We start from the raw sequence: 12,669 nt of genomic DNA, 5'->3' as shown, positions 1-12,669 counted from the left end.
CCACATGGTTAATGATTTTAAAGTACTCAACTATTTACTATATTGTGAGGTGTAGTTGAGGAATAGATGTACTGTAATGACAGTTACCTAAATTGCAACTATTCATCATAATGTAATCTTGGCATAGATTCAAAGCATCATTGGTTTCTTCTAGGCTTTTCCAGTTTCATTATCCTGAAAACTGGAATGTTTCTTCTGGCCCAAACCTTTTCTTGTTAGTTGTTTTTCACCCTCCATATATACAGATAAATTTCCCTGAATTGGGATTAATGGGTCAGAGAGTTCTAAAATAATAGTTAATCAGTATTCATTCCTTCATTCATTAGTTTATCCTGCAAACAGTTACTGGGCAACAAAGCCCTATGGATGTAATAGTTAATAAGATAGTCCCTGCTCTCAAGAAGTGCAGTCAAATACATATGAAGAGATAGTGGTGCCGTGGGACAGTGAGTAGAATCAGAAAAGGCTTTATAGAAAGAGATAACACTTGAACTGAGCTTTAACTGAAAAAAAAAAAGTGGCCTTTAGCAGGTGAATGAAGGGATGACAGACGTTCCAAGCAGAAAAATAATTTTGAATAAATAGTGTTTCTTTGGGGGACCTAAAGCTGTGGCTGGAGCATAGCATGCAGGGTTGGGGATGGTAGGCAGGAAGGCTGCCAGGAGACATATGAATAATGACACCTCTGTCTACAACTAGCCCATCTTCAATTGTGAACAGAATTGCCCTCTGTTTAGCAATCTTATACTAAGCTTAAAATTCATTTTCTTTTATTTTTTTAAAGCATTGACTAATTTAATCCTCACATCCACGGTGGCATTGGTACTTTTGTTTTTAATTAATTTATTTATTTTTGCTGTGTTGGGACTTCGTTTCTGTGCGAGGGCTTTCTCTAGTTGTGGCAAGCGGGGGCCACTCTTCATTGCGGTGCGCGGGCCTCTGACTATCGCGGCCTCTTTTGTTGTGGAGCACGGGCTCCAGATGCGCAGGCTCAGTAGTTGTGGCTCACGAGCCTAGTTGCTCCGCGGCATGTGGCCTAGTTGCTCTGCGGCATGTGGGATCTTCCCAGACCAGGGCTCGAACCCGTGTCCCCTGCATTAGCAGGCAGATTCTCAACCACTGCGCCACCAGGGAAGCCCCAAAATTCATTTTCTTAATGGTGTATTCTAAAGCTTATTCTCTGCCTTCCTTCCTGTCTTTCTAAGACCCTCAAACTTCTTTTTTTTTTTAATTTTTATTTTTTTGGGTGTAGTTGCTTCACAATGTTGTGCTAGTTTCTGCTGTACAGTGAAGTGACTCAGCCATATGTAAGCCTCAAAACTTTTTTATCTCTACTGTCCAGGAGTCCTAACCTTCCTTCTATCCGTAGTAAAGTTTCTCTAGACCAACATTAATAAAACCATATTTGTCTTTTCCTCCAGGCCATGTATATAGTTAGAATACTGATAAATTGAAACTGGGATCCTTGTAAAAATATAAATTGAAGCTGTATACACATAAGTAAGGAACTATTATGAACATGCATTCAGCTTAGTAGAAATAACTTTTCAGATATTGTTTTGCATCATAGAACCTACTGGATCTCTTTTACTCTTTTTATGTATGTATATATATTTTACCCTTTTTATTCTTAAAGTCTGTCAGCTCCATATTTGCCATCTTATCCTCAGACACTAATGGAAGTGATCGTCCTCTCATAACTGATGATCATTGTATCAACATTAAATTATAAATAGAGAAACAGGGCTTCCCTGGTGGCGCAGTGGTTGAGAGTCTGCCTGCCGATGCAGGGGACACGGGTTCGTGCCCTGCTCCGGGAAGATCCCACATGCCGCGGAGCGGCTGGGCCCGTGAGCCATGGCCGCTGAGCCTGCGCGTCCGGAGCCCGTGCTCCGCAACGGGAGAGGCCACAACATTGAGAGGCCCGCGTACCGCAAAAAAAAAAAAAAAAAAAAAATAGAGAAACAGTTTGAATGACATTCATTCTCTGTGAAGGAAGTTGTATGTTGTTTTAAAGCATTGTCTAAAATGTTTGTTGTGTAAATCCTTCCAAGGATATTTACGTTTTTGAAATCAGTATGCTGATAACATTATATACCATTTCAGTAAAATGGGCATTTTCTCATATTCTCTTCTAGCCTTCTGCTTCAACAATAGCAGCAATAACAGCAACAAAAATAATTTTCATTATTCTTTCTTATTTTTCTCAGAGGGAATAAATATTAACAGAAGTAGTAGAACTAATATCAAAATATTCAATTTTTTTGGCATCCAGTACTCTGTAAGACACCATAGCTTTTTGAATTGGACCTTGAAAATAAACATTTTCACATTGCTTTTTTTTGTTTTCTTTTTTTTTTTTTTGGCTGTGCCGTGTGGCTTGTGGGATCTTAGTTTCCCAGCCAGGGACTGAACCCGGGCCCTTGGCATTGAGAGCATGGAGTCCTAACCACTGGACCGCCAGGGAATTCCCTCATTTTGCTTTTCATATAGAGAAAATTTAGCTTCATTTCATTTGGGCGTATTCATAGAGATACTCTAACCAGGAATGATCTTTTCTTTTGGTTTAAATAATTTAATTTAAAACTTGGAGATCTTTCTGTTATAAAAGGGTTCATAATCCACTAAATTCTCTCTGTGGTTAATTTTCCTTGTTTTTATGTTGAAGTTTATATTCTGAAGCGTTTCTAAATAAAGTTTAAAATTTTACTTTATATAGAAGGGAGTATTTTTGATGTTACTAATGCCTCTGCTATTATTAACTAACATTCAAGTGCTAATTGTGTGCCATGCACTGTGCATTGTGGATTATTTTGTGGATTCTCTCAGAGACTTTATGAAAAAACTGAAGATGAGTAATCCAAATAATTTGTCCAAGATTTCACAGTTCATGGTGGCAGAGCTGGCATACTTACTTTCAAAGCCAAGTAAAAACAAAAACCTATGTTTGACTTTTATAAAAGGTAAAATGTGAGTCTTCAATTGTAATTGTGCTTTAGTGAGTACAAAATTGCAGGCCAGCTCAAGTTTAGAGGAGGGGTAATATAGAAAGCAAAGGCAGTTTGTTCTACTGTGATGACCAAGTGGGACTGAAGGTGTTTTTCAAACTTAATTTAATGAATCCTTTTTTAAAAGTAGATGAGGTTTAACTTCTGTTGAGTTTTTATTTATATGCATTGGAACAGCATGTTTGGATTGGGAGTACCTTGCCCTTAGTGGGCTCTGTAACACATAATGTGAAATGCGGATCAAACAGCATATTCTCTGTCATGCAGAATTGCTTCTAGAGGATGAGAGGAGGAAGTGTTTCTGGGACCACCGCATACATTCTTCTTCCTTTCTTCTGTTCTAGGGCAGCCACGGACTGTCTGCCTTTTCTCTGTAGGATAAGGAGGTCTTCAGGTCCTTAGCTGACCCTACTCACACTGATTGTAAGCCTTCTTGATTCCAGATAGGATGAGGACAAAAGGCAGAAGAGTTGTACAAGCTGGTGGACTAGAATCTAGCATTTCTAATAACATGTTTTTGGCATTTGATGATACTGAGAACAGAGGGGTTTTTATGTGAGCATTTCTGATTTAATCATGACAAGTACAAATACAGGCAACTGTCTATTCTAGAGTTGTTTAGAATTTAGAGACTAATGAAAAGATAACATCAAGGAACTTTTGCTGGTCTAGGTAACTATAGGTTTTAAAGAAGAAACTATCTTCTCTTCTAGGGATATTTTTTTCAGTTCCCCTTGCTTGAAAGAAGGAACTACTTTGCCCAAAAAAAGCTTTCAAAAAAACTTTGAAATTTGGGTTTTTAACTGAAGCAGGCTTGTATACTTGGCTAACTTACTGATAAAAGGATAGAGGAAGCTAGATAATTTTGGAGAAGAGTTCTATAAACTATTGTTAAGCCTTTTTTTTTTTTTTTTTGTGGTACACGGGCCTCTCACTGTTGTGGCCTCTCCCGTTCTGGAGCACAGGCTCCGGACGCACAGGCAGGCAGACTCTTAACCACTGCGCCACCAGGGAAGCCCGCCTTTTTTTTTTGTTTTTTAAAGAGAAATATAACGAAACTTGAGTTTACAGGGATAATTTAATAGACTGTGTAACCACACTTTATTCTTTCATTAACACAAGGAAGGAGAAAATGTTTGAGATCTTTCTTAAAGGATGGAAGTATTCTTAGCTAGTCTACCATTAATAGTCAGTGATGTAATACAGGATGTGATAAAGGACTGATCTGAAAGTCTACCCTGGATGCGCATGTCTATTCCGTTGTTGACACATAGCCTTTTATTAATTATTTGCCTTCCTTTTGTTAAATGTTTAAGTGAATGCTCATAATAATTGAAAAGTATTGCTTTATCAAGCAGTTTGCTAAAACTACTAATAATGAATTATTAAAATCCAATGTTTGGGGGGAATGCAAAAAAGAGTTGACAGCTGATTTTGGACCTACCAGTTTAGCATTTGATTTATCTTTTAGAACTTGATCTTTAGTAAAACAAAAACGAAACGACACTGGACCTGGGGACAGGAGATGTGAGTTTCAGTTTGACAATACTTTTAACTAGTCCAGTGATTTTGGGGCCAAATATGTAAGCTTTCTGGAATATTATTTCCTTTTAGGCAAAATGAGAGATTGAGGTGAGTGGTCTCTTGTAACTATAGTATTGTATGCATTAAATTAATAGTACAAATTTAATTGTCTTGGAGGAGGAGAATAGGGCATGTTTAACCTGCTTTAGAGAACACTGTTTTTCTTAAGAATTGTAACAACATCTATTTCCATAGGAATAAAGGATATGCTGATTGCAAGTCTTTGATTTTTACCTGTTCATTAAAACAGATCTCTAGTAAGCATGCTTCTATGTGTTGATCATTACAACCCCAGTACTTAGTACAATTCCTGACACATGGTAGATACTTAATAATTAGAATAAATGAATATATGCATGAATAATGAATATATAAATAATCTGTAATTCAAACCTATGAGAATTATGAAGTTAACTTCATTAGGAAAAGTTGGTACTGCTAAATATTGGTTGGGGAAAAGGAGTAAATCTGGAAACTTGGCTAGAGAAAGTCATAGATATATTGAAGAGGCACTTCAGTATATTTTGTTCCTTGCACTATTTTTTGTTTGGAATGAGTCAGTGAAGGTACTGTATTATAAGCGGTGGAAACATTTAGATTAGAGGCTGGTTGTTTTCATAGTCAAGGGAAATTCAGGAATGTTGAAGCTGGAATTAACTGTTTCAGCTCAGGCAGGGAAAATAAAAAGAGAAGGTAAAGTTTTCTATAGTTAGCAGGAAAAAAAGTACATATATATACACATATACACATATATATAATATACACATACATACACACACAGGTGAAATTTACTATAATCATTCACTGAAAAGCTTGTTATGTAATTAATTTCATTTCTAATTATGAAGAACTCTTTAAGCTTAAAAATAGATATTAAACAGGAAAATAACTTGAGCATGTTGGTATTCAATAGATATTTTATATTCTCCTTACCAATATAGTACTATGTCTAATTTAGAAGATATATCTTTTCTTGAATTTAAAATTGCAAACGTAAAAGTTACGAATATAAAAACTAACCTGAAACTACAGCTTACAACTGAACAAATTTTTTTCTAAAAATACCTCACTTTCATTTTTTAATTTAAAGAAAAGTAGTAAGACAGCATCTTAAAATATATGAATAAATCTAAACTAGTTCAATGTAAGATTTTTTCCGTAGTCTTACCGGCCCCCAGCCCATTTTGCAGGGCTTTTAAGCTGATCAGTCTTCCCTAAAGTGGTGCTCAAGAGTCTGGACTTTAGTCCTGACTCCCTGGAGCTGATACAAGCTCTGCTGAAGGGCGAAGTAAAGAATTGGGCTTTTTCACATGTATTTTCCAATTTGAGGAAGAAATAAACATTGGGTATGTGTGTTTGAAAATTTAAGTATATGACATACACATTTGTGTTTTTTTAAAAAAGCTGTTGTGTCATGAATGTCTCTTCTCAAAGTAGAAAGACTTTGTAACAACACAACAGAGCACTTGTTAGCAAAATTCCTGATGTCTTATTTTTCTGTTGCTCATTGTCACCCTTACAATATTTAATATATGGGAGGTTTTGGAAAATCCTGAGTGTAGGAAAGTGAATGATCGGCCTCCTGCTGTTTTTGTCCTTAGTCTGCGCTTGGGCAGCTTAGACTCTTCCTCCTGTCAGGGTTCTGTGGTACTGCTTTACATGGCTGGCTCAGTGTGTGGCATACCCAAGATCTGTCTGTTTGGCATTCCTATTTGAGAAGGCTCTACAGTTGAAATGTGGCTAGTGTAACTGAGGAAATGAATTTTAACTTTATTATGATTAATTTAAATTCATATTCAGATAACCACAAGTCACTAATGGCTACCATCTTGGACAATTCAAATATATAACATTTCCATCATCACAGAACGTTCTCTTGGACAGCTCTGCTCTAGAGTTCTCTTTCTAAGACGCCCATGGGCTTGGCACAAGTCTGAACAAGTAGACTGTTTCCCCAGCATTCTAATTTATAAAATGGAGGTGGAGTGTGGATGAGCTTTGGTTGCCAAGAATATTAATATGTGAACAAAAACACTGTGTAGAACTTTGTTTCCTAAGGAAAAAACACATCTTAAAAATATCATGGAAAACAGATGATGGCATTTCTTAGAGTAATAACCGTTAAAAGATGTCTAGTAACTGCTAGCACAATGGTTTGATTGAGAGAATTTATGCTAATGTATCTTTGGAGGATCTATAATCCGTTATTACATTTTTCATTTAGGTACTTAAAGCTTTCACCAAAACACCCAGAATCAAATACTGCTGGAATGGACATCTTTGCCAAATTCTCTGCATATATCAAGAATTCAAGGCCAGAGGCTAATGAAGGTAAAAAAAACCAAATGATTGAATTAGCACTGTAGAACCATTCCCCCCTCCCCGCAAAAATACCCCAAAACAAAACAAAAACAGGAAGAAAGACCAAAAACCCCTATTATGACAGGGATTATAAATGATTACTTTGGAGGCCAGACATTCCCATAAGTATCAAAAACTGGCTTTCAGAGTTGATCAGAGATTTGAGGATAAACCAGGGTAAGTCCTTAAATTGCTTTTTTCTCTGTTTCTTGCTAGTGGGACCGTGCCTAGCATAAAGTAGATGTGTGATAAAATGTTTATTGAATAAATTTGTTCTCATATTCTTCTGAGAAGTTACCACTAAGGGAGCTATACAGAAAACTACGGCCTCAGGAACCAGTGGCCTGGGTGGTTGAGGAGGTTGGAATAGGTGGATACAGTGCAATTTAAACTGTTTCCAAATCTTTGTTTATTATCTGTGCCAGCAACCTGAAGTCAGCCTGGGTGGATTTGTGTGCTAACTACCCTTAAGAGCAGTTTTTGGAGTTGCTCTAAGAGAGATTTGGACTCACCAGCCTTCCAAATTTCTCCATATCCTACAATTAAGATTTTAGTTTCAAGTCATATTTTCATGGTGAGAATTGTTTAGGTAGTACAGATGCAACTTCCTTCTTTTATTTATTAAAAGACGTTATCTTATTATTTCATTTACCAAACTTACATATAGTAAAGGGAAGCCTCTTAGAAAGAGGTCCCATTTAATGAACCTTGTCTTAATGACACCATTCAGTCATTTCCCCTTTTCTTCTCTTTAGGGTGTTAAGCATTGTTCTTCCTGGGGAAAACTATATATAGAGAGCATTAGTGTTTAATTATAAGTAACAATAATAACCAAAGAGCCAACTCCTGAAGACATTATAATCCATCACAATTTTAGACTCTTTGGTAGCTTGGGTGGATTTCTTTGGGTAGAGTTTATGGCAGCAAATGAGCAAGAATACCAAAGGGGAAAAAATATCAGTGCTGGTTAAGCAAGAATAAACATTTTAAAAAATTGAAACATTTGCTGATTTCCTTATGTTATTTCAGTGGGTAGATTTCCAAGCTATTCAGGCTTTTATTTTTTCTATAGCGAAGGGAAAAAAGGGAAAACCTTAGTGCTCAGGCCTGGCTTATTAAGTGTGTTTCAGTAGCTGCCTTAGCTTGGGAGCAATTTTCCTCAGTAATTGGCTTTTCATTCTGACTACTGTTTCTGTCTGAGAATTTTATATACTAGGTAAACAGTTATACTGGAGCCCCTCCTATCCACAGACAGTATCTTTTCTGTTCTACCCTCCTTCCTGCAGGTGACTGTTCTTTTTACACCCAGATGCTCTTGCTGCATAATTCTTTGAACTCTCTTAGTTAAAGTCATAATGTTTTTATTTCTCTGTGTGGCTTTTGGAAACTAGAGGGTGGTTGAATTTATTTTGACACTTGGTGGGGAGGAGAGGGAAATAAAATGTGTTTGCTTAAAAAAACCCAACAAAACCAATTGCTTTGAGGGATGGGATGGGGGTAGAGAATAGGGGAGAAAGTGACTCATTTAAGTATAACTTTGTATTCTATTTTTTCCTATCAATTTGTTACTGTCTTAAGTAGCCACCTACACTTACTGTCCTTAGAATGCTGTAACCAATAAGAACAAACAACATAATGGATTACACAGTGCAGAATTTAGAAGGCTTTTTACATTAAATTACCTATTGGTAAATAAGAATTCCAGTTACCAAGCAACTTCTCCCCACAGTGGCCTGTCACTGCCTTGGGACTTTAGAAAACAGTATTCCAAATCACTTTGGAGCTTAACGGGTCTCCCTTATGTATGTTTGTTGCAGGTCTCTTATCTGTCTGTTTAGTGCAATTAAATGTCTTAAATAAGCCTTAGTCATCCACCTCCTAATTCCCCCAAACAATAAACAACTTACATGAAGATGGATTTGTCATTTTACATGGTAAATCAGAGTAGGCAAGCCTTTGATTAGTTTTAAAAACCTATTAAATGTTTTACAAAATCCAATGTGTTTGGACAATTTTAAGACCTTTTAAGAGCTAAGTCTATCTAAGTAAGGGATTAGATGCCTAGATGCTGTAGCAATTGGGCTAGTGAAAGTGAAAGAGAAGGGCCAATGCTTATATTGGGGTACAGAGTAAGCAAGTATGATTTAAAGAATAAAATAAATGAAAGGAAACATAGATAGATAGATAGATAAAACATATAATTCTTTTGGTAACATGTCTGAGGTGATTGGGAGTAACAGCTTGTTTTTTTTGAAGCATTAAACGAGAAATTAATGGGTAATTCCTTTTATGGGATGGGTTCATTATGACCTGTCCCAGATCTCCTAAGTTTTTTTCAGTTCTGTGATTTCATTCATTTATATAACTTATTAAGCTCCCAAATGTAACTAATAGATAATTTATTAGTCTGTTGATGTTTATAATATTCTTAAGAGATCAGTGAATTTAGCAGTGATGAAATCTGCCATTATAGCCTCCGAGGCATATTTCATAATGTCCCAATTCCCACTTTTAAATGGAGGCAAGGAATCTTTAGATTCTGATCGGTTCCTTTTTATTCAAGATTTATCCTCCCTCCCTACTTGCCTCCCTCTCTCCATCCATCTCTCTCTTTCTGTCTCTCTCCGGAAAAGTGTGTGGAATCAGAGGATGGTTGTTCATCATTGTAGCAATGAAACTGCGTTGGGTATTTAATCATGTTTAAATACTTATTACCTCTCCCTGTTTTCCACTGATGTGTTACCTGGCATTTAAAAATTGCTTGTGTAAGATTACCCTTTTATTAAAACTAGCAGTAGCTTTAAAATATAGTTTTGTCCATGTAAGTGCTCATAATTTTTTTCTTCACTGTAAATTATATTGTTTTTCTACAACAGTAACTGTCTTGTTACATTTAATGCTTTTTGCCTTGCGCTTTTACTCATTCAAATTATACAAGTAGTAGAATAATGCATGCTTTTTGAAGAAGTTAAAATAGTACAGAAATTAATAAAATTTCAGTGCCCCTTCTTAGTCATATCATATAAACTCTTCCCCAGCAGCTAGTATGTATCCTTCTTTTTTTCTATGCACACATTGTACTTAAATGTGTATTTATGTGTGTATATATATATATATATATATATATATATATACACATTCTTCAGTTATCTTTATCATGTACTATATGGTAGAAATACTTTAATATCAAAATGTAGATCTTCCTCATTTTTTAGAAATGCTGCTTAATATTCCATAATATGGATTTTTAGTTAACTATTTCCTTACTGATAGACATTTAGATTGCCTCAAGTTTTTTATTATGACAAACTGTGCTGCCAGTGTCCTCGTGCTAGATTTCAAATAGGTCAAAAGGTTTTGTTCTCCAAAGACTATAATAGTTTTTATTCCCACTAATGTGAAAGTATTCATTTCCCCACACTTCTGACCCTGGTGTGTTTGTGTGTGTCTGTGTATGAGAGAGAGAGTATATGTTAATATTTTGATTTTCACAGTTAATTTAAAAACTGATTGTATGGCCTCTGGGGTACTTAGTAATTTTTTTGAGAACTTTTGAAATACCTCCTTAGAGATACAGCATTACTACAGTAGGGGTATTAGAGAATAATAGTGCTACTTTTTAATTACAAAAGACAAGGAGCTAGCAAGAGGGAAGAGATATGGGAACATATGTATATGTATAACTGATTCACTTTGTTATAAAGCAGAAACCAACACACCATTGTAAAGCAATTATACTCCAATAAAGATGTAAAAAAAAAAAAAAAGGGAGCTAAAAAAAAAAGAGCTACTTTTTGATGGACTGCTACTGCCGTCTAGTGGTTAATCTTGACATTTTCTTTATTTTAACCAGTTTCACATTCCTTTGTGATGGTTTGTCTTTAAGACTTTGTTACCTCGTTTTTCTTTGTTTTGTTGTCCATTCCTTAGTTTGATAAAAATTGTATCAGACTAATTCAGCATTCTTTGTTTTCATTAATATACCCTTTACTCTGACATTCTTTTTTTTTTCCTGACATTCTTAACTATGAAAAATCACTAACACTCTGGTCGAGTACAGCAGTTCAACTTCATTGCAGGTACTTTGCTACGTCCAAAATTATAGAGCAGTAATTGTAATGTTCTGCTAGCTTCTGAATTTTAGTCCATGCCTTACAGCTAGGATCGTAAGCGTTGTATGTTATAAACCTTGGAAATTTAGGATATTTTATTTCTCTATTGGATACTTTTGAGAGTTAATTCAGGAAAAGGATTAATTTACAGTAGATCAGGGATCATAAACTTGCTTGCACTTGTTATACCACTCAAGTGCCATTTGAGACATTATTTCAGTGTTTGAATTCAGTATTGTCTTCCTTATAGGTCATGATCCTGTTCATTGTAATCTGATCAAAGAACAAGTCCTTATATCTAATATGTGTTTATTTTGTATTCACTGCTTTTGACAGGAAGCATATTGAATCTTTAAAAGTTTGTTCTTTTACAGTCCTAAGATTCTGCTGTCTCCTTTTTTTCTTTTTAAGTGCAACCGTGAAAATTTTCCATCATGCCCTGGACTCCTTACTAACGTAGCTGTTTCTCACATTGCATTTTCTTGTTAATTTATAACCTTTACATTTCAGCTGACTGCATGCATTATTAACAGCTTGTATGTAATTAATAAAAGGTTATATTTATTGCCTTTGTATTTTTGATCTTTTATCTTTAAATGGCTTGATTCCCTGTCACTTCCCCAGTTGCAGTTAAGCTCCCCTAACTCGTCAACTTTATTTTACTGGGTTCTGTTGTCCTGTTTCTTAACTATTTTCTCTAAGAAATAAACTAGCTTGATCCTGGCTATGGCTAGAGCGACTTTCTATTAATAAAACAGGTAGTTCTTTGATCTTAATCTTGTTGTCTATCACTTGACATAACACATTCCAATTTGTTTGATATTTACCTAGGTAAAAAATATTACCAGTTCTTTTTTACATTTTTTAAATGGCTACGTGCTCTATAGCAATATGTAGTACATACCTTATTCTCAGCTTCCCACGAAGATATAAAAGTCAAGTATAAATATCTTCAATCATCTGACTTGAAAAGTGTCTATTCTACATTTTCACCTAATTGCCTTTTGAACTTCATACATTTATGAAACTCAAAACTCTTATACTTAACTATTGGCCTTTCTCAGTCTGCTCCAGACATTGACCAAGTGTCCACCATATGCTGAGGTAAAGTGCCATGAATTTAAGGGGATATGCAGAAGAAGAAGCACAAGACACAGACTTTACCTTCAAAGAACATATAGTACGGTTGGGGAGCAAGAACGATGCATTAATTTTAACAAGAATATGAAGAAAGAAGTTCATGACTTAGTAGACTATCATTTTAATATAAACCAGCCCTGAGTTTAAAAATTTATCAGCTTTAAAAATCTAATAGTAATAGAAAGTACCCATATCAAGGACTGAATACAACTAATACATTTTATGAAACCATTTTAAAAACTACAAGGTATTCAGTTATCAGATACTTTAAAATAACTTATATATATTCAAAAGTAAAAGAACAAGGTGAATATTACAGCAAAGGACTGGACATTATAAAAAAGAATCAAATGGAAGTTCTAGAATTTAAAAATACAATATCTGAAATTATGAACTCAATAGATGAATTTAACAGAGTAGACAATGATGAGAAAGTATTAGTGAACATGAAGATAGGTCAGAAG

General features: G+C 35.2%; 1 protein-coding gene across 1 annotated transcript in view; it reads left to right on the top strand.

Annotated features, from left to right (window-relative positions):
* CLIC4 (chloride intracellular channel 4) overlaps positions 1–12,669 on the top strand; it is an 86,070-nt gene that overhangs the window by 60,387 nt on the left and 13,014 nt on the right. The window contains exon 4 of the mRNA XM_082654701.1: positions 6,817–6,923. Coding sequence (XP_082510827.1) covers positions 6,817–6,923 — 107 coding nt within the window. The remainder of the gene's footprint in view (positions 1–6,816; positions 6,924–12,669) is intronic.

Source organism: Grampus griseus (assembly GCF_964374135.1).
Source record: "Grampus griseus genome assembly, chromosome: 1".
Lineage (NCBI taxonomy): Eukaryota > Metazoa > Chordata > Mammalia > Artiodactyla > Delphinidae > Grampus > Grampus griseus.
This window is presented reverse-complemented; position numbering and strand designations above follow the sequence as displayed.